This window comes from Stomoxys calcitrans, chromosome 5 (assembly GCF_963082655.1).
Source record: "Stomoxys calcitrans chromosome 5, idStoCalc2.1, whole genome shotgun sequence".
In the NCBI taxonomy this organism is placed as follows: Eukaryota; Metazoa; Arthropoda; class Insecta; order Diptera; family Muscidae; genus Stomoxys; species Stomoxys calcitrans.
In genome coordinates, this window is record NC_081556.1 from 108,986,733 (window position 1) to 109,010,291 (window position 23,559).

Sequence of the window (23,559 nt, forward strand, 5' to 3'; positions counted from 1 at the left end):
GCCACATATTGGCATGGTCCAAAAATTTTTACCCTTTGGAGGGTGTTTTGGAGAACGGGTGATGCCCTAAATACATGGTCCTACATTTGGATATCAAATTCGTATTCTACTCCCAAATACCTTTATTTGAGCCCTATATTGCGATGGTCAGGAAAAAAATGCTATTTGTGGGGTATTTTGGGAAAGGGTTGGACCCCCAGAAAATTGGTCCCAAAAGTGGGCATCAATTCTTGCTTTACCCCCAATACCTTTCATGGTCGGTAAATATGCCCGATTTAATTGTGTTTGGCGAATCCCAAACACTTGGTCCCATATTAGGATATCAGACTCGAATTATACACTCAAATAACTTTTATTTAAGCCCCATATTCCCATCGTCAGTAAATAAGTCCTGTTTGAGGGGTGTTTTGGGGAAGGGGTGGACCTCCAGAAACGCGTCCCCACATTTGGATACAAGATTCGTATTCTACTTACAAATACCTTTCATTTGAGTCCCATATTGCCATTTTCGGTAAATATGTCCGATTTAGGGGTGTTTTGGTGGTTGGGGTGGTCCCCCTAACACTTGGTCCGATAATTGGATATCATTTTCTTAACCTAAATACCTTTCATTTGAGTCCCATATTGTCGTGATTGGTTCTTATATATGTTTGGTAGGTTTTAAGGTAAGGCGGCCCCCTAGGTACCCTATCCGAAATTTGGATAACAAATCTTTATTTTTGGGGTACTATATGAGAGCACACAAAATTTCGCTTAAATCGCATCACCCATCTCCGAGATCTGGCGTTTCTGAAAATTAGGGTAAGGGGGAGGGTCCGCCACCCTTCAGATATCAAAAAATGTAGTACCATATTTTCACCACGAGATCATTACGCACCATCTGTGAAAATTTCAAGGGAATCGGTTCAGCCGTTTCTGAGTCTATAAGGAACACACAAACAAACAAACAAATAAACACAAATTGATTTTTATATATAAGATTATCGTTAATATAGGCAAACTGTTTTTATAATGGAAGGGGAACACATTTTTCCATAAAGCAGTGAACTTTCATTATCACAGAACATCAATTTTGATCATGAATTTCAACAATTTGTAGTCATTGATGGTTTGTGAGTTTCTCTATGATAAAATGGCAGTGTATACTGAACACTTTTCACTTTAACTGACAATGTTTGGAAATACTTATCAATCAGGGCTGTCACCGGAAACACTTTATTCGTGAAACATCGCCTTATACTAAAACAAAAGTCGGGCGGTGCCGATTTTATAATACCCTACACTATAGGTTCAAAGTTGGAGCTATATCTAATTCTGAACCAATTTCGATGGACCTCGGCGGATGTTTTCAGATGGGTTATTAAACAATTCGTATTTAATTTCGAGCAAATATCTTCAAACTTTAATAAATACGGTGGACAAATGACAACATTATCTGACGAACATATATATGGGAGTATATCTAAATCCGAACCAATTTCTAGCAAACTTCTTAGATATTATGGTAGTCGTCGGGGAAAGCGCTGTACAAAATTTTGGCAAGATTGGTCAATAAATGCGCTTGCTATGGCTCTAGGAGTAAAAATCGGGCGATATATATATATGAGAGCTATATCTAAATCTGAACCGATTTCTATGAAATTAGTCAGTAATGTCGAGAGTCATTAGGAAATCCTTTCTACCAAATTTCGAGAACATCGGTTAACAAATGACCATTTAATTGCATTATAACTGCAAATCGGACGAACATATATATTGGAGCTAAATCTAAATCTGAACCGACTTCGATTAAATTTTGTAAGTATTGTGGAAGTCGTCAAGGAAAGCGTTGTATTGTACATAGTTTTGGGAAGAATGGTCAATAAATGCGCTTCCAGTGGCTCTAAGAGTGAAAATCGGGCGATATATATATATATGAGAGCTATATCTAAATCTGAACCGATTTTCAGATTTGCCAGTAATGTCGAGAGTCATAAGAAAATCCTTCCCACCAAATTTCGAGGAAATCGGTTAACAAATGACCTTTTTATTGCATTATAACTGCAAATCGGACGAACATATATATGGGAGCTATGTCCAAATCTGAACCGATTTTTTCAAACTTCAATAGGCTTCCTCTCTAGGCCGGAAAACATGCCTGTACCAAATTTGAAGACGATCGGATGAAAACTGCGACCTGTAGTTTATACACAAATTAACATCGACAGACAGACGGACAGACAGACAGACGGACAAACAGACAGACAGACGGACAGACAGACGGACAGCTAGAGAGACAGACGGACAGACAGACGGACATAGCTAAATCGAATCACAAAGTGATTCTGAGTCGATCGGTATACTTATCAATGGGTCTATCTCTCTACATTTTGGGTGTTTCAAACATATGCACTAAGTTAAAATACCCTGTACCACAGTAGTGGCGTAGGGTATTAAGATGAGGCAAGCTGATATATGTGATATCTAGTGCTATGGAGGTTTAGTGAGATCGAAATGACTTTAGGATGGCTAAGTTGTTGTCGTTTGTGATCTCGCATTGGTCATGGGTCACTGTAAATGAACGTGGTGAATATGACAAAGCACAAAGTTTCGTGGGTTTCGATTTTGTCCCAGCGTAGTAAACACAAATTGAGAAACAGAATTCATGAAGAAAGGGGCCCTCCCAAAACTTTCAAAAACACCAGATCTCGGAGATGAGTGCAGTGATTTTAGCGAAATTTTGTATGTACTCATACGCTTTTACAAAAACCAAAAAATTGGTTTAAATCTTTCGGCTCGAATAACATAGGGGAGCGCCCCACCCAAACGGACATGTTTACCAATTGGGGCAATATGGGTATCAAATGAAAGGTATTTTAGGGTAGGTTACGAATCTTCTATTATATAAAAATTGAAGTATTGCGCTTTGTTTGTTTGTTTGCTACTTTGTTTCGATGTTATCTATAGACTCCAAAACGGCTTAACCGATTTTCATTAAATTTTCACCGATGGTAGAGTTTGACCTCAATGAATATGGGTACCACATTTTTTGATGTTCCACGGGAGTGGGGACCCTCCCCCTTAACCCAATTCTCAACGCCGGATTTCGGAGATGGGCAAATCGATTTAAGCGAAATTGTGTGTTCTCCCTTATGGTAACCCAATACCAAAAGATTGGGATGAAGCTTTTGGGATCAAAAAACAGTGGAGGACACCCCCCACAACCCACCGAAACGACTTGTTTGCCGAATGCGACAATATATGCATTAAATGAAAGCTATTTAAGAGTAGAGTACAAACTTGATTTAAAAATTAGACTTCAAGTGACAGGGGGCCCACCCCACCCTCATAAACCGCCATAAAAAAGACATATTTACTAATTGGGACAATATTTACATATTTACTAATTGGTATCATATGAAAGGTAATTGGAAGAAGAATGCGAAACTTACATCAAAATTTGAGGTCAAGTCCAAGGAGCGCAACCCCACCCCAAAAACCATTCCCAAATGAACATGTTGGCCAATTGGTCTTCCCAAGCGGATTGCCCCCGAACGAGACCATATTGGACTTAAACGAAAGGTAATTACGGGGACAATACGAAAATTATTTTCAACGTCACGGAATGTGTATCAAATGAAGTAGACTACGAATCTGGTATACAAATGATCACTCCTCAATAGGACATGTAGGTCGATTGGAAAAATATGGGAATAAGAAGAAAGGTCTATGAGAGTAGAGTATGAGTCTGATCCAAGTATCTGGGCCATATCTAGCCCAACAGGGGAATTAGATCGCGTCAATAAAAGACTCCAATAAAAGGTATTTTACAGTTTAATAATCATTTGATATTATTCCAATATAAACAAAAGCACACTGTCATATAAGTCAACCGGGACTAAGTTGTACTCAAATGAAAGGAAATTAGATAGTGATAGGCATCGGCATGACCGTTTTATTGCATTATTACTACAAATCGGACGATTAATGGGAGCTATATCCAAATCCGATCCCCTTTTTATACCCTCCTTCATAGGATGGGCGTACTAATTTCGTCATTCTGTTCTTGGTCGTCATGACATTTTAAGTCGATCTAGCCAAGTCCGCCCGTCGAAAGCACGCTAACTTTCGAAGGAGTAAACATAGACGCTTGAAATTTTGCACAAAAACTCCTTAATAGCGTAGGTCGGTTGGGATTGTAAATGGGCCATATCGGTCCATGTTTTGATACAGCTGTCATATTAACCGATCTGTAGTCTTGACTTTTTGGGCCTCTAAAGGGCTCAATTCCTTTCCGATTTGGCTGAAATTTTGCATGAGATATTTCGTTATGACTTCGAGCAACTGTTCTAAGTATGTTTCAAATCGGTCCATAAACTGATATATCTGCCATATAAAGCGATGGGAATCCTAACTTCTTGAGCCTCAAGAGGTCGCAATTATTATCCGATTTGTACAACAGCTTCTCCCATGATTTTCAACATACGTGTCAAATATGGTCTGAATCGGTGTATAGCCTGATACATATCCCATATAAACCGATCTCCCTATTTTACTTCTTAGGCCCCTAAAGTGCGCAAGTTTTATTCGAATTGGCTGAAATTTTATCCAATGACCTCTAATATGGTTTTCAACATTCAATTATGGTCCATAACTTGATGTAGCATTGCTATTCTTTTCTTTTATCCTTTGTTTGCCTAGAAAGAGATACCGGGAAAAGAACTCGACAGATGCGATCCATAGTGGAGCGTATATAAGATTTCGCCCAGCCGAAATTAGCACGCTTTTATCAGACCATTTGTTCTATTAGTCGAACTTAGAATATCGTCCCAAACGCTCTGACACCAAGTTTCGAGATGTCCTTAACTATTTGATCTTTCCATCGGACTTTTGGTCGTCCCTCTTTGCATATACACAGTGATAGCCTTAAAAAGACTTTTTCTTTGGAGCTTATTCATTCATTCTGACAACATAACCTAGTTAACGCAACTGTTGTGATTTGAAACGTTTATCTATGCTAATGCCGTCCTTCAGCTCAAACAGTTCGTTAATCATACGACGTCAATACTCTCTATCTAAGCAAATTGTTGCACACATCTTACGAAGAATCGTTCCCTCAATCACTCCAAGCTAAACTGGTGTCACTAATTTCGATTACGGCAGTACAGAAGTAGATAAAGTTGCTGACTATCTTAAAGTTGTGGTTCTCAACTTTCTCCATTTTCTTTATCTTCTCGGGTGTACAAGGCGTTATGGGAGTTGAAACCATCCATATTGTCTTATTTCCATTTACTGCTAGACCCCCTTTCACTAATTCGCTTTCGATTCTTTAAAAGGTTGCAATTACTACTTCCGGTGACCGATCTATGATATTACTGTCGTTGTCATAAGCGACTAGCATTTATTCTCTTGTGAGTAGTGTGCCACACCTGTTCACACCTGCATCTCGTGCAGCAAAACATATGTGGTGACTGGTTAAATGGTATTTTTTTTCTTGCCTATGGACATATTGTTGTTGTCGTTATATGTTGGCTTGCAAAGAGTGCCTTGCAACAACAAATATGTACTTTGGGTCTTTGAAATTCAAACTAAATTGTTGCAGGAAAATTTACAAATTTCGTCATCGTTTTTTCGACAAAAGTTGTTGTTTTTCAAAATCAAAAGAAAGCATAATAAAACCATGGATTTTGGCTAAATACTGATACATGGCGGGAGGCTACCGTAGCGCAGACGTTAGCATGTCAGCCTATGACGCTGAACGCCTGGGTTCGAATCCTGGCGAGACCATCAGAAAAAATTTTCAGCGGTGGTTTTACCCTCCTAATGCTGGCGACATTTGTGAGGTACTATGCCATGTAAAACTTCTCTCCAAAGAGGTGTCGCACTGCGGCTCGCCGTTCGGACTCGGCTATAAAAAAGGAGGCCCCCTATCATTGAGCTTAAACTTAAACATTGATATATGAAAAATCAATGACCAACGTCAGCGTGTGTTCCCAGATTAGAAGCAGCTGGAAGCGGATCTTGAAGCAAGCGGCTCGTAACATAGAGGGATAAATGTGAGATCTCACAAAACCAATCAGTGTTGCCACTCAAGAAAATTATATTCTACCAAAATTTAAGAAAAATCCTGCCAAACTTGCTATTGCTATTTCATATAAATACGAAGCTTTCCACTACCTACAACTTGTAGAAGCGCCCGTTAGCTTTCAGCTTCCCTTGATAACAATGAACAGCACTTAAGTGGTAGATCATAGTTCCAGCCTATGTTGTCCTAAAATTATCCCGTGTCGGCCGGCAGTTTATTTGACCCAAGTAAATTTCCACACATAATATTGCCTTGCCCAAGGAATTGGGCTTGGCAAGCTACAACAACAATTCGAATTGAAAAGAAAGCATTTAATGTATGTTTGTGCGCCAGTGGACAAATCACTTTGATTGACTTTCGAAAAAGGAATGTTTACTCTAACTACCACAAACAATTATAACAAAAAATGCCTAACGTAGTCGTAGTTTTTCCAAACTTTATACAGTCCTGAATATGTGGTGCTGACATCACAGTTGGCCTCAAAAAAAAAAATGATTATAACACAACAAAAAAAGTTTCAACTAAACGCAAACCCGAAATTAATTTGTAAGTTTGTGCTTTTGACACACATACACACACAAACACACACACCCAACTTGGGTACAAAACATTTTCCATCGAAAGCTGTTTGTTAGTATGTATGTGTGTATATACATTTTAATTACAAAAATTTAAGCGTTATTGTATATACATGGACTTTGGGCACCTTTCAAATTATGTTCATTAGTAGTTAGTGTAGGTGTTTCAACTTAACAAACAAACAAACAACAAAAGGGAGAAATCTTAATGTAATCAATTTGAAAGGAGAAATTGTGGTTAATGTTAAGAGGAATGTTTGTAATCAGCTATTTACCTGGTATTTTGTATTTTTATACTTGCTGACCGATTACTTTGGGAGTTTTGGATACCTAGCAACGGTAGTAATTGATTCAAATATGGCCACTAGGTTGGTTGGTTGGTTGGTTAAGGTGGTTGTTAGAACACCATTCATTAGTTTGTTAATACACCATTTTGCTAAGCACACCATTTAACTGCAGCCTGGTGTTCTTTTATGATATATCCATCCTTCTAAGTAAAGGCATCAAAAAAATCCTTTTTTCACTGCTTTGGTGGCATCTTCATAGTACAGAATGTGTCTAAAGGTCTGCTATTCATCATGGTGGCAATTTGGATAGTGGTCGTTTTAATGATCTTTCAAAAACTTTGATCACAAAGAATCTCCTCTGGATGTGGCATAGTGAACAGATGAATGCGCATCTGGATACTGGATACATATCTCAGTCCCATTCTAACACCATGTACTGGGTCATAGCCGAAGGACTGCCATTCAACTCCTATTGGTCATTAAAGTCTTGTCTTTAGACAAAGTTTCATTAAAATTTTGTCTTTATGATCCAATTTCATCTTCGCATGCCGGCCATTTCCTAGTCCATCGGCCTTGTCTGTCAAAAACTTAAGCCCCTAAGAAAGGAGGAATAATTAAAAAAAGCTCCTTACTTCCAAGTTAAGTGAAAGGCTTGGTGTGATTGGTCACAAGACGCTCATCAATATGAAAGGAAACGCCCTTTATTGGGTTCGGGGTCACTTGATGAATATCCCATCGCCTAGAGCACTTAAGAGCAAGGGCCCCCGATATCCGAACCGAAAATGATCCATGTGGGGACATAATTGGATAAAGATGTCATATAGATCGACCTACCGATTTTGTTGAAAATTTAGAACAGTGACATTCTGTCGACACTAGCAACGGGTTTGGTCCAGATCGAACTATATTTAGGTAATAGCTGGACAGGGCCCGCTCCGCTGCGCCTATTCTCACTCTCTTATTTTATTTGATTGGGGGTTAGGAGATACTGGTACGGCCTTTCAGATATGTGGATATTATATTGGTGCTGTGCTCCCAAATACCTTTTATTTGAGCCTTATATTGCTATGGTCGGTAAATAAGACCGATATCATATATTTGTTCTCTAGTCTCTGGGATCTTGACTTCTTGAGCCACCAGAGGGCGCAATTCTCATCCTCATCTGAAATTTTGTACAACGGCTTCTCCCATGACCTTCAACATATGTGTCTCATATGGTCTAAATCGATGGATTGCCTGATACAGCTCCCATATAAACCGATCTCCAGATTATGCTTCTTGAGCCCCTACAAGGCGCAATTCTTATCCCAACGGACTGAAATATTACCCAAAGAGTTCTACTATGATCTACAACATTCAATTCATTTATGGTCCGAATCGGACTATATCTTCATATATCTCCAATAGCATAACAATGCTAATTTATTGTTCTTTGTTTGCCTAAAAAGAGATACCGCGCAAAGAACTCGACAAATTCGATCCATGGTGTAGGGTATATAAAATTCGGCCCGGCCGAACTTAGAATGCTACTACTATTTCTTTATGCGGAATAATTTCTTATGGGAGGCTTTCGGTACCCAAGTATGGATTTCGCAACATTCTTCATGGAGTGGGCAATGGATTGTCGCTGCACCGTTATATTATCGGGACGAGGAATGCTTTCACGAAGCATTTGGGTCAGTCGATTGGAGATGCCGTTGCCATCTGTTGTGTTTGCAGCTTTTCAAAGTCCAGTTTACGTGCAGTGTCAGATCGTACTTTTCTCAAACGGGTGAAAGCCTTTGCTGCAACTAGGTAATGATCCGAATCTATATTTCCAGGTGAAGATCTGCAAATCATGGTCCTTTTTTCAATTGCGAGGGTCGACAACGTCAGGAGAGTTCGTTTTTCCTATTCTTTTGTAATTTTTATAATTTTCCATGGGTGGGTTACTGCTCCAGCCTCCCAACCGCATTGGTTTTGTGGGATCGATATCCCTTGATGTCGCGAGCCGCTTACTCCAAGATCCGACGCTAGCCTCCAGCCGCCCCTAACCTGGGAATAGACGCTGATGTTGGCCATTGGTTATTTGTAGGCGCCAATAACTCGCCTTGACCCACCACCTGACCCACCACCTGACCCACCACCTGACCCACCACCTGACCCACCACCTGACCCACCACCTGACCCACCACCTGACCCACCACCTGACCCACCACCTGACCCACCACCTGACCCAACACCTGACCCAACACCTGACCCACCACCTGACCCACCACCTGACCCACCACCTGACCCACCACCTGACCCACCACCTGACCCACCACCTGACCCACCACCTGACCCAACACCTGACCCACCTGACCCACCACCTGACCCACCACCTGACCCACCACCTGACCTCCTCTCGAAACAAGAATAGAAAAACAAAGAACAGTTAAGATTCCGAATTCATACTTTAGAGACTAGGAGCCTGCAACAAGATCAGCACCGGCTCCTTAGAAACTGGATAAGAGAGTTTTTAACCAGTCTGATATGCACACGACGTTATTTACTTCTGAGGGGTAGGAGGTCCGAATCATCTATGCAGAAGGGTCGAAAGTATCTTCAAATTGCATACGACTGGGTTAGACATAAGGGTTTGATTGTTAAGTCCGAAAAACTGAAACCTGAATGTTAACGAGGAAGACGAAGGTATGTCAATTTGAGGCTCCACGTTTCCTCAACAGTACGATTTCTATATACGACAGCTCAAATACTTAGTAAATTTTCTCTTTAAAGAAAATTTCATGGAAATTTTGTCTTTAGAGAAAATCTCATGCAAATTTTGTCTTTAAAGAAAATTTCATGGAAATTTTGCCTTTAGAGAAAATTTCATGGAAATTCTGTCTTTAGAGAAAATTTCATGGAAATTTTGTCTTTAGAGAAAATTTCATGGAAATTTTGTCTTTAGAGAAAATTTCATGGAAATTTTTTCTTTAGAGAAAATTTCATGGAAATTTTGTGTTTAGAGAAAATTTCATGGAAATTTTGTGTTTAGAGAAAATTTCATGGAAATTTTGTCTTTAGAGAAAATTTCATGAAAATTTTGTCTTTAGAGAAAATTTCATGGAAATTTTGTCTTTAGAGAAAATTTCATGGAAATTTTGTCTTTAGAGAAAATTTCATGGAAATTTTGTCTTTAGAGAAAATTTCATGGAAATTTTGTCTTTAGAGAAAATTTCATGGAAATTTTGTCTTTAGAGAAAATTTCATGGAAATTTTGTCTTTAGAGAAAATTTCATGGAAATTTTGTCTTTAGAGAAAATTTCATGGAAATTTTGTCTTTAGAGACAATTTCATGGAAATTTTGTCTTTAGAGACAATTTCATGGAAATTTTGTCTTTAGAGAAAATTCCATGGAAATTTTGTCTTTAGAGAAAATTTCATGGAAATTTTGCCTTTAGAGAAAATTTCATGGAAATTTTGTCTTTAGAGAAAATTTCATGGAAATTTTGTTTTTAGATAAAATTTCATGGAAATTTTGTCTTTAGAGAAAATTTCATGGAAATTTTGTCTTTAGAGAAAATTTCATGGAAATTTTGTCTTTAGAGAAAATTTCATAGAAATTTTGTCTTTAGAGAAAATTTCACGGAAATTTTGTCTTTAGAGAAAATTTCATGGAAATTTTGTCTTTAGAGAAAATTTCATGGAAATTTTGTCTTTAGAGAAAATTTCATGGAAATTTTGTCTTTAGAGAAAATTTCATGGAAATTTTGTCTTTAGAGAAAATTTCATAGAAATTTTGTCTTTAGAGAAAATTTCACGGAAATTTTGTCTTTAGAGAAAATTTCATGGAAATTTTGTCTTTAGAGAAAATTTCATGGAAATTTTGTCTTCAGAGAAAATTTCATGGAAATTTTGTCTTTAGAGAAAATTTCATGGAAATTTTGTCTTTAGAGAAAATTTCATGGAAATTTTGTCTTTAGAGAAAATTTCATGGAAATTTTGTCTTTAGAGAAAATTTCATGGAAATTTTGTCTTTAGAGAAAATTTCATGGAAATTTTGTCTTTGGAGAAATTTTATGGAAATTTTGTCTTCAGAGAAAATTTTTTGTCTTTAGAGAAAATTTTTGTCTTCAGAGAAAATTTCACGGAAATTTTGTCTTTAGAGAAAATTTCATGGAAATTTTGTTTTTAGATAAAATTTCATGGAAATTTTGTCTTTAGAGAAAATTTCATGGAAATTTTGTCTTTAGAGAAAATTTCATGGAAATTTTGTCTTTAGAGAAAATTTCATAGAAATTTTGTCTTTAGAGAAAATTTCACGGAAATTTTGTCTTTAGAGAAAATTTCATGGAAATTTTGTCTTTAGAGAAAATTTCATGGAAATTTTGTCTTTAGAGAAAATTTCATGGAAATTTTGTCTTTAGAGAAAATTTCATGGAAATTTTGTCTTTAGAGAAAATTTCATAGAAATTTTGTCTTTAGAGAAAATTTCACGGAAATTTTGTCTTTAGAGAAAATTTCATGGAAATTTTGTCTTTAGAGAAAATTTCATGGAAATTTTGTCTTCAGAGAAAATTTCATGGAAATTTTGTCTTTAGAGAAAATTTCATGGAAATTTTGTCTTTAGAGAAAATTTCATGGAAATTTTGTCTTTAGAGAAAATTTCATGGAAATTTTGTCTTTAGAGAAAATTTCATGGAAATTTTGTCTTTAGAGAAAATTTCATGGAAATTTTGTCTTTGGAGAAATTTTATGGAAATTTTGTATTCAGAGAAAATTTTTTGTCTTTAGAGAAAATTTTTGTCTTCAGAGAAAATTTCATGGAAATTTTGTCTTTAGAGAAAATTTCATGAAAATTTTGTCTTTAGAGAAAATTTCATGAAAATTTTGTCTTTAGAGAAAATTTCATGAAAATTTTGTCTTTAGAGAAAATTTCATGGAAATTTTGTCTTTAGAGAAAATTTCATGGAAATTTTGTCTTGAGAGAAAATTTCATGGAAATTTTGTCTTTAGAGAAAATTTCAAAGAAGTTTTCTCCTCAGGCATTATTTTATGAAGCCGTGAAAAACATGTGTTTTTACCTTTGAAAAACGAATATAGCTTCGCCTTTGAAAAAAATTTTTTATGAAATTTTCTTATCTTATCGAATACCCTTTTCCTTTCAATCTATGTATTTCCTCAATTCTCCATCCCTGTTTTAATAGCCATTTAACCTTTTTCACTTTCTTCTTTCAGCGCACAACAATGTACAACTTTGAACATTCAGTACAAAACAAATGCAACAACAAAAGTCGAAAACTTTAATTAAATGTGACCTTTTAGAGAAATAATTACAAAACATAAACTAAAAATAAGAAAATCGAGAAAAAAAACGACGCACACACTACGAAAACCAAAAAAGCAAAAAGATCCAAAAACGCTGCCATTGAAGTGCTTAAAAACACTTAAAATGCTAAAACCGTCTATGAAAACGCTTAAATACTTAACATTGCTAATTGCCGTACTTCAAATTCAAATACAACCGAATAGCGCCAAAACAATCAGCGAAATCAGGCGACAACTAAACAAACGGAACCTGAAAATAATACGAGACGTTAACAGCAACCACAACAATAATAATAACAACAACAACAACATACATGCATATCAACAGTTATCCATACAACAGCAGCCGTTCCAGCCACAACATTATGTTAAGTTCAATGTTAATAAGAATAACAGCAAAGCTCATTCAAGTTCACAACCATTTCAACATGGTTCAACAACGTCAACAGAATTTTCAAAGCCAATTAACAGAGGTGTGGTGAATTTGGGCCCTTATAGTAAAGGTAAGTTAGTGGTAAGGTAATGTTAATAACATTACATTACGGCATACAAGCAACAAGTTGAATGTTATTCCTCTCAAATTTAAAATTTTTGTTGTGTTTTTTCCTCTCTCTCTTTTCAGCCTCTCGCCGTCGTCGCAGTGTTTTCCACGTGCGTTGGAATCCCAACGAACGCTTTATTGTTGAATCCATTGAAAATCCGGCCATTAATTCTTCCAAACTGGCTCCCCATCCCCGTCTCAAAGTATCCAAGACCACCAAACTCAATTTGAATGCCAAACATTATCTCTGCCACGACAAGTTGTCCCCAGTGTGCGCCAATAAGACGCTGGCCTTTAAGGAACGCATACTAAAGACATTTGAGAAATCGCTGCTGGAATCAGTGAACGAATCGAATTATTATAATGTCGATTTTAAGCCTGTCTTTGGGGATAGCTTTGAGGAACAATATTATCCCTCCACCTGTTTGGTTATGGAAGCTGGTGTTAAAGTTTTAAAGCGTAAAGATTCCCCCTTTGATAAATTACAATTTGGAAAACTTTTTCCCAAACAGAAATTGTTTCGACAAAAGAAAAACATCAAGACCTGTGCCATAGTATCGAGTGCTGGGTCAATGGCTGGTTCGAAGCTGGGTAGATTCATTGGTGAGTAAATTTTTGAATTTTTTTTTTATAGCTGAATGAAGAAAAGACACCAAACGTGTTTTTTTATTTTTTTGTTCACCATCGTCAATTCCCCCTTCTTGGATATTTGTGTACATATTTGGATAACGATTTCTTGTTATCTATAGGTAGGTAGTGTATTGGGTAATAATGCTGATAACATGCTAAGGAATATTTTTGCGGAACAATTTAAACCTTAAGCGACCAATTGAAGGGGACTTTTGAGGTCTGTTTTTTAACAACAAATGATTTGTTGGACAACCATTTTTGTTATCTTTACCAGACACTTTTTTTTGGGAAAATGACTAAAAAAGACTAAAAGGGACCCATTAATGTCGAGGGGTCGAAAATCGAAAAATAAGATCCTAAATGGGAAGATGGGCCTTTGTTGCAGCTATACTTAAATATTCGTTTGCGGTATGGGGGTCGTCGTACAACAAATAATTCCAAATCTCAACTTGGGCTAGGTTAGGTTGAAAAGAGGGTGCGGATATTAATACGTCCCATGCCACTACGCACATACACCTAAGCCAGTAATCGGCTTGCTGTGCGCTCTAAATACTAAACCTTGTAAGGAAAGGCAAAAGACAGGCGGTGCCGACTTTATAATACTCTACACCTACCCAGTAACAAAGTGGGAGCTATATCTTATTCTGAACCAATTTTGATGGACCTTGGATGGATGCGCTTGCAGTGGCTCTAGAAGTGAAAATCGGGCGGTATACATGTATGGCAGCTATATCAAAATCTGAACCGATTTCTATGAAATTCATCGGTAATATTAAAAGTCGTAAGAAAATCCTTCCTGTCAAATTTCGAGAGAATCGGTTAACAAATGAGCACGGACGAACATATACATGGGAGCTATATCTAAATCTGAACCGATTTCGACTAAACTTAATACGAATTGTGGCAGTTGCCGAGGAAAGCGTTGTGCAAAGTTTTGGCAAGATTGGTCAACAAATGCGCTTGCTGTGGCTCTAGAAGTGAAAATCGGATGAACATATATATGAGAGCTATATCTCAATCTGAACCGATTTCTATGAAATTCATCACTAATGTCGAGATTCATAAGAAAATCCTTCCTGCCAAATTTCGAGAGAATCAGTTAACAAATGGGCACTTTATTACAATATTTCTCAAAATCGGACGAACATATACATGGGAGCTATATCTAAATCTGAACCGATTTCGACTAAACGTAATACGAATTGTGGCAGTTGCCGAGGAAAGCGTTTTGGCAAGATTGGTCAATAAATGCACTTGCAGTGGCTCTAGAAGCGAAAATCGGACGATATACATATATGACAGCTATATCTAAATCTGAACCGATTTCAATGAAATTCATCGCTAATGTCGAGAGTCATAAGAAAATTCTTCCTGCCAAATTTCGAGAGAAACGGTTAACAAATGAGCACTTTATTGCAATATTTCTTAAAATCGGGTGAACATATATATGGGAGCTATATCCAAATCTGAACCGATTTTTTCCAATTTCAATAGGCTTGGTCTCTAGGCCGAAAAAAAATGCCTGTACCAAATTTGAAGACGATCGGATGAAAATTGCGACCTGTAGTTCGTACACAAATTAACATGGACAGACGGACAGACAGACAGAGAGACAGACGGACATAGCTAAATCGAATCAGCAAGTGATTCTGAGTTGACCGGTATATTTATTAATCGGTCTATCTCTCTTCCTTCTGCGTGTTGCAAACAAATGCACTCATTTATAATAACTTGTACCGCAGTGGTGGTGTAGGGTATTAAAAAAACGACTTGTGCAAAATTTCAACCAAATCGGTTAAGAATTGCGCCCTATAGAGGCTCAAGAAGTCAAATCGGGAGATCGGTTTATATGGCTGCTATATCAGGTTATAGACTGATTTAGATCATACATGACACAGTTATTGAAAGTTTTACAAAAACGACATGTGCCAAATTTCAGCCATATCGAATAAGAATTGCGCCCTCTAGAAGCTCAGGTTGTAAACCGAATTGAACCATACTTGGCACAGTTGTTGGAAGTCATACCGAAACACAACGTGCAAAATTTCAACCAATTCGGATAAGAAGCGCGCTTTCCAAAGGCTCAAGATGTTCAATCGAGAGATCGGTTTATATGGCAGCTATATCACGTTATAGACTGAATTAGACCATGCGGCACAGTTGTTGGAAGTCATACCAAAACACCACGTGCAAAATTTCAGCCAAATCGATTAAGAATTGTGCCCTCCAGAGGCTCAAGTTCAAAAATCTGGGTAAGGTTGAAATGAAGGTCCGGATTCAACCGCCCCATACCACTATGGGCATACGCCTAAGCCAGTGACAGCTTGTTGTCCGCTCTAAATACAAAAAAGTAAACTTGAAAAGAAAATCTAAGTGAGGAATTTTGTGCTACTTACCAAATCCCTACTTGTGTTCCATACTACGCCGCAAATTGGTTCAGATCTGCTGTCGTGTTCCCTCCTAAGTGCTGAAGTCTGTTAGCCGCAAAATCCGGGCAATGACAAAGGAAATGCTTCAACGTCTCATAATCTTCCCCACATGTCCTACACATTCTAACACTTGCCGCGCCGATTTTGCATAAGTGAGCTTGTGGTCCTTTGTGTCCTGTTATGATGCCGAAAGCTTTACTGACCTCTTGCTAGCTTCCTTCCTATAAAATTTTCCCCGTCCTACCGACCGTTTCGCTGTTCCACAGGGTTCTAAGATTATTCGTCGCCCACGCCTTTAACTCGGGCTGCGTTGACCCGAAAGGCTTCAGGTTAACCAAGTTTATTGACGGCAGTTCTCTGGCCTTCACAGGCAGACGATTTGCCTTCTCATTCCCAGGCTATGGCCCGGCACCCAAACGGTGCGAATTTTACCATCCTCAGAGAAGGCGTGCCTTCCTTCTTACATTCCAACACTGTTCGTGACCCTACCGTACTGGTCTTTATTGCCCTTATGTCCTGTTTACTGTCCGTAAAGAAGTTCATACTCGACGTCCTCGCATTAAGACCACACCACCCCAAGCATTTCGTGATCGCCCGGATCTCCGCCTGCAAGACCGTATTATGGTCAGACAGTCTAAAACAGATCTCAGTCCCTATGTTCTCAATGTACATCCCCCGGCTCACACTGTCCTCAAGCTTTGATCCATCCGTGTAACATGATCTTCCAGATGGCAATACTAGGGTTCCGTCAATCCAAGACTGTGTCGCTGGAAGCAGTGCCTCGCTTTCGAACTCAAGTGTTGTCTCAGGTATCCGACCGGAAACCTCTTCCCCCATTCTCACTCTGTCCTCTAGCTTTGATCCATCCGTGTAACATGATCTTCCAGATGGCAATACCAGGGTTCCGTCAGTCCAAGAATGTGCCGTTGGCAGCAGTGCCTCGCATTCGACCTCAAGTGTCGTCTCAGGTATCCGATCGGAAATCTCTTCCCTTTCTTCCAGGTTTCCTATCGTCACCTCGATTATACCGCGATGGTATGAGCTGCTCCGATCCTCAATCCATTCTCTCATCGCTTAGAGTCTCATAGCCGCAATGGCTGCCTCACACTTAATCTGTATGTCGATGGGTCGGATATCTAGAATAGTCTCCAGTGTCCTAGTGGACGTGGTTCTCATCGCTCCGCCTATGCCTGTTGTATGGTCCTTATGTGGCACTTGTTTTCCATAGGAGTCCACCAAACTACTGAGGCGTGAGTAAGTATAGGTCTAATGACGCTCCTGTAGAGCCAGTGGACTATTCTCGGATTCAGGCCTCATTTTGAGCCTACGGCCCGTCTACATATTGCCCAACATCTGTGAGGCTTCTCAGTACGCACCTGAATATGACACTTCCAATTCAGTTTCCTGTCCAAGATCACCCCTTAATATTTGACCTTGTCAGATATCGAAATTGTTCTATTGAGGAAAGGTGGTGCGTTAAATTGGCCCACCTTCGTCTTCCTCGTGAACAGGGATATTTCAGTCTTCTCTGGGTTAACATTGAGACCTCTGGGTCTAGCCCAGTCATATGCCATATGCAAGACCCTTTCGGCACTTCTGCATAGCTGGTTCGAATCCTTACTCCTTAGAAGTAATATAAGGTCGTCTGCATAGCAGAAGGATTCAAATCCCTCCTCAGTGAGCATCCGTAATAGGTCATTTGTGGTGGTCAACCATACCTTACTTTTTTAGTATTTAGAGCGCAAAGCAAGCCGATTGCTGTTTAGGTGTATGTCGGAGGCCAACGTAGCGCAGAGGTTAGCATGTCCACCTATGACGCGAAACGCCTGGGTTTGAATCCTGGCGTTACTATCAGAAAAAATTTTCAACGGTGATTTTCCCCTCCTTATGCTGGCAACATTTGTGAGGTACTATGTCATGTAAAACTTCTCTTCAAAGAGGTGTCGCATTGCGGCACACCGTTCGGACTCAGTTCTTTAGTGAAATGTTCATGGGAAAATTTGCAATTTGTATGCCTATAATGGCACGGGGCGGATTAATATCCGCAGCCTCTTTTCAACCTTACCTAAGTCCTTTCAGTCTTTCTTCTTCTTACAAGTCACTGCGGAAATTGTCTCAACTCTAGTATTGACGGTACTTGAAATAACAATAGCCACCCTCGTATAGTCTTTTATTGCAATGAAAATGTCCTAAAAGTTTCTCCATCATCAATACCTAAAAAATAATCATTTTGTCATCCCATTCAACTCTAAGGATAAGGGTGTTATAGTAGGCAATACCTGACTGAGTCCCATTTGCTCGTTAATTAAACACTTTCTTTAGAATATCTAATTATGCTCTCTCTCTCTCACTCTCCCTCTAATCCTCACATCTAACGGTACCTCACGTTTCTCATTTGCAAATTTTGTTTTCCTTTTTAATTTCCCTTGACTGTTTTTATTTCCTGTCATAAATTTTTTTGTTGTGCCAGGGATCAACCTACACTTAACATTTAAAAACATCCACGTATTGGCATTAGTTCATGTTGAGTTGTTGTTGTTGTTTCATTTCATGCAAACGATTTGTTTTTGTTTTCTTTGTCATTGTGTTTGGTGTTAAACACTCACTGCTTGGCTTGCTCACACAGGTGTTGTACCAAAAGAGATACAGACTCTCATTTTAATAATGACAACAATGTTGTTGTTTTTGTTTTTTTTACTCTAATTTCATTATTTAGACAGCCATGACATCGTAATGAGATTTAATCATGCCCCCACCGAGGGATATGAGGTCGATGTGGGCAGCAAAACGACCATACGTGTGGTGAATTCGCAAGTGAGTATTTTGCTCTCAGCAGGAAAGCCGGCAAATGTTGGTGTTGTCATTGTTGGTGATATGGTGAATGTTTTTGAGAAATGTGAATTCGAAAAACAAAAAACATCACAACTACAAGGCTATAAATATCTTTATGACTTTTGATGTTTTGTTTTCTTTGCAATTTTTTTTTTGTTAAATGTTTTCATTGTTTTGTTGTGTTGGCTACTTCTCGTTTTCATTTCCTTTTGTATGCATTGTGCGTTGAAATTTTTTTTGGGTTCGCTGTTTTTTCCTGTTTAAAAATGATGATGAACAACATCAACATCAATCTATAGTCCCTTCCAAACAAAAGATTTATTTTTCACTTCCTTTTGCAGGTTGTCACAAAGCCTGAATTTGATTTCACTCATGCACCCATATTTCAAAATGTCACCATTGCCGCCTGGGATCCCGGCAAATACAATGGAACCCTCGAGGATTGGCTGACTACCTCGGATTATGATTTATTCACAAATTATGAGATTTATAGGCGGCGTTATCCCAAGTCACGTGCCTTTCTAATTGATCCGCATTCGATATGGCGTCTGTGGCAGAGTCTGCAAATGTTTGCCGGCAATAGACCGCTGCGAAAAAATCCTCCTAGTTCGGGTTTTATAGGTAAGTTCATTACACTATACTACATTATATTGAACAGGTTTTTTTTTGTTTTAAACCCCTTAAAACTCATAAAGACAGCAATAATTTTGAAAAATGCATACCTTCCGTTCCGTTGGTACCGATTAGGACCAAATGCTAATAAATACAAGTCATTGTTCAATGGTGAATAACGAAATATTGATCTTTTTAGTAGTTACATCTAAAAATAAACCGATCTGAACCATATACGACACATATGTCGAAAAGCCTAACATACGCCACTGTGTCCAATTTCAGTGAAATCGGATTATAAATGCACCTTTTATGGGGCCATGACTTTAAATCGATATATCGGTCCATATGGCAGCTATATACAAAACTGGACCGATTTGGGTCAAATTGCTGAAATATGTCGAGGGGCTTAACTTAACTCACTGTCTTAAATTTCGGCGACCTCGGACAGTAAATGCGCCTTTTATAGGCCCAAAACCTTAAGTCGAGAGATCGGTCTAAATGGTAGCTATATTCAAATCTGGACCGATCTGGGCCAAATTGAAGAAGGATATCGAAGGTCCTAACACAACTTACTGTTCCAAATTTCGGCGATATCGGATAATAAATGCGGCTGTTATGGGCCCAAAGCCTTAAATTAAGAGATCGGTCTATATGGCAGCTATATCCAAATCTGGATCGATATGGACCAACATGAAGGAAGATGTCGAAGACCTTAACACACCTCAGTATCCCAAATTTTTGCAAAATCGGACAATAAATTGCGCCTTTTATAGGCCCAAAGCCTTAAGTAGGGAGATCGGTCTATATGGCAGCTATATTCAAATCTGGACCGATCTGGGCCAAATAGAAGAAGGATGTCGAAGGGCCTAACATAACCCACTGTCCAAATTTCAGCAAAATCGGGTAATAAATGTGGTTTTTATGGGCCTAAGACCTTAAATCGAGAGATCGGTCTATATGGCAACTATATCCAAATCTAGACCGATCTGTGCCAAATTGATGAGGGGTGTCGAAGGGCCAAACACAACTCACTGTCCAAATTTCAGCAAAATCGGTTAATAAATGTGGCTTGTATGGGCCTAAGACCCTAAATCGGCGGATCGGTCTATATGACAGCTATATCCAAATCTGGACCAAATTGAAGAAGAGTGTCGAAGGGCCTAACATAACTCACGGTCCCAAATTTCAGCAAAATCGGATAACATTGATTGCCCAAAAAGTAATTGCGGATTTTTTAAAAGAAAGTAAATGCATTTTTAATAAAACTTAGAATGAACTTTAATCAAATGTCCTTTTTTTACACTTTTTTTCTAAAGCAAGCTAAAAGTAACAGCTGATAACTGACAGAGGAAAGAATGCAATTACAGAGTCACAAGCTGTGAAAAAATTTGTCAACGCCGATTATATGAAAAATCCGCAATTTCTTTTTGGGCAGCCCAATAAATGTGGATTTATGGGCCTAAAACCCTAAATCAGCGAATCGGTCTATATGACAGCTATATCCAAATCTGGACCGATATGGGCCAAAATGAAGGAAGATGTCGAAGGCCTTAACAGAACTCACTTTCCCAAATTTTGGCAAAATCGGACAGTAAATGCGCCTTTTATGGGCCCGAAACCTTAAATCGAGAGATCGGTCTATATGGCAGCTATATCCAAATCAGGACCGATCTGGGCCAAATTGAAGAAGGGTGTCGAAGGGCCTAACACAATTTAGTGTTCGAAATTTCAGCAAAATCGGATTATAAATGTGGATTTTATGGGCCTAAATCGGCGGATCGGTCTATATGACAGCTATATCCAAATCTGGCCCAATTTAAAGAAGGGTATCGAAGGGTCTAACACAACTCACGGTTCCAAATTTCAGCAAAATTGGATAATAAATGTGGCTTTTATGGTCCTTAGACCCTAAATCGGAAGATCGGTCTATATGGGGGCTATATCAAGATATAGTCCGATATGGCCCATCTTCGAACTTAACCTGCTTATCGAAAAAAAAAAGAATCTGTGCAAAGTTTCAGCTCAATATCTCTATTTTGGAAGACTGTATCGTAATTTCAACAGACAGATGGACGGACATGGCTAGATCATCTTAGATTTTTACGCTGATTATTTCATGTAAATGTAGACCGTGACTGCGGCTCAAACGCCTCAAATCCATCGGCTTAGTCCAATTTTGGCATACTCTTTCCAACATTTCGGCCGGTATGTCCCAAATAAATTCTTCAATGTTGTCTTCCAATGCTTCAATTGAAGCGGGCTTGTCTGTATAGACATCAGCTTTAACATAGCCCCACAAAAAATAGTCTAAAGGCATTAAATCGCAAGATCTAGGCGGCCAATTGACCGGTCCCGAACGTGAAATAAAATGTTCACCGAACTTGCCTCTCAATAAGTACATTGTTACACTCGCTGTGTGGCATGTGGCACCGTCTTGTTGAAACCACATGTCATGCAATTCAAGCTCTTGTATTTTGGTCAAAAGAAAGTTGGAAATCATCTCACGATATCGCTTACCATTCACAGTTACGTTACGATTCGCATTAGCTTTGAAGAAGTACGGCCCAATGAAGCCACCAGACCATAAACCGCACCAAACTGTGACTTTTTCTGGATGCATTGGTAGCTCCTAAAATGCTTCGGGCTGATCTTCGTTCAAAATCAACAATTCGGATGAAAAATCGGATGAAAAATTCTCCTTTTATAGGCTCAACACTCTATATCGGTAGATAGGTCTATATGGCAGCTACATCCAAATATGGTTCGATCTGGACGATTTTCAACAAAAAGGTTTAGAGGTGTACCGGAACTCGCTGTTCCAAATTTCATTGAAATATAGTGAAAAATGCGCCTTTTATAGGCTTATTGCACAATATCGGGAGATCGGTATATATACCAGCTATATCCAAATATGGTCCGATCTGGAATGGCTAGGGCTCTACCAGAACACACTGTTCATCGAATTCGGGTAATAAATGGATCTTTTATAGCCTCAATACCCTATATCAGGAGATCAGGTGGTCGGTTTATAGGGCAGCTATATCCAAATATAATCCAATCTGAACCACACTTCACAGAAATGAATAGGGGTCTACCAGAACTCACTGTGCCTAATTTCATCGAAATCGAATGAAAAACGACCTCAAGACTTTAAGACTGATGATCGGTCTATATAGCGGCTATATATAACTAAAATCCGATTTTTTGAGATAGAAGATCAGGTTTATATACAAAGAATACGGACCACGTTTAGCTATAGCTCCTATATAAACCGATCTCTCGAATCAACTTCTTGATACTCTAGAGAGCGCAATTCTTCTCCGATTTTGCTGAAATATTGCACAATGATTTTTTGTGACCTTCAATAGATGTACCATGTATGGTTCGAATCGGTCCAAAACCTGATATGCAAATGCCCCTGTTCCAATAAGGAAACGGGGCAAATTTCTCACAAATCAATGAGTGCTGTCCGATTCAAGTTTAAGCTCAATGATAATGGATCTCCTTCTTATAGCCCAGTCCGAACGGCGTGCGGCAGTGCGACACCTCTTTGGGGAGAAGTTTTCCCATGGCTGCCATACCAAATGGTACAAAATTGCAAATTTTGACCATGGAGGAACAGGGGCAAATTTCTCCCAAATCAATGAGTGTTCTCCGATTCAAGTTTAAGCTCAATGATAATGGATCTCCTTCTTATAGCCCAGTCCGAACGGCGTGCCGCAGTGCGACATCTCTTTGGAAAGAAGTTTTACATGGCATAGTACCTCAAAAATGTTGCCAGCTTTAGAAGGGGAATGCTGCCGCTGAAAATTTTTTTCTGATGGTCCCGTCAGAATTCGAACCCAGGCGTTCAGCGTAATAGGCGGACATGTTAACCTCGGCGCTACGGTGGCCTCCGAAACGGAATGACTAAATGAATATACTTCCTATCCTATTGTGTTGGGTATAAAAAATCAATGAGATCCACCACCATAGTATGGGGGTATACTAATCTGGTTATTCCCTTTGTAGCACCTTGAAATTTTGCAATGCAAATGCAAATTTTGCCCATAAACATTCCGCTAAGGAACAGGGGCAAACTTCTCACATATTAATGAGTGCAGTCGGATTCAAGTTTTGAGCTCAATGATAAGGGGCCTCTCTTTTATAGCCGAGTCCGAACGACGTGCCGCAGTGCGACACCTCTTTGGAGGTTTACATGGCATAGTACCTCACAAATGTTGCCAGCATTAGAAGTGGAAAACCACCGCTGAAAATTTTTTTCTGATGGTCTCGCCAGGATTCGAACCCA

The 23,559-nt window shown here is 38.8% G+C and overlaps 1 protein-coding gene across 5 annotated transcripts in view; it reads left to right on the forward strand.

Moving 5' to 3' along the window:
• Positions 1-23,559, forward strand: part of LOC106082758 (beta-galactoside alpha-2,6-sialyltransferase 1) — an 82,214-nt gene that overhangs the window by 56,763 nt on the left and 1,892 nt on the right. For all 5 annotated transcript variants that reach the window (XM_013245479.2, XM_013245481.2, XM_013245478.2 and 2 more), the window contains exons 2-5: positions 12,132-12,724; positions 12,844-13,365; positions 18,538-18,635; positions 18,995-19,274. In XM_013245479.2, the coding sequence (XP_013100933.2) occupies positions 12,346-12,724; positions 12,844-13,365; positions 18,538-18,635; positions 18,995-19,274 (1,279 nt within the window). In that variant the 5' untranslated portion in view covers positions 12,132-12,345. The remainder of the gene's footprint in view (positions 1-12,131; positions 12,725-12,843; positions 13,366-18,537; positions 18,636-18,994; positions 19,275-23,559) is intronic.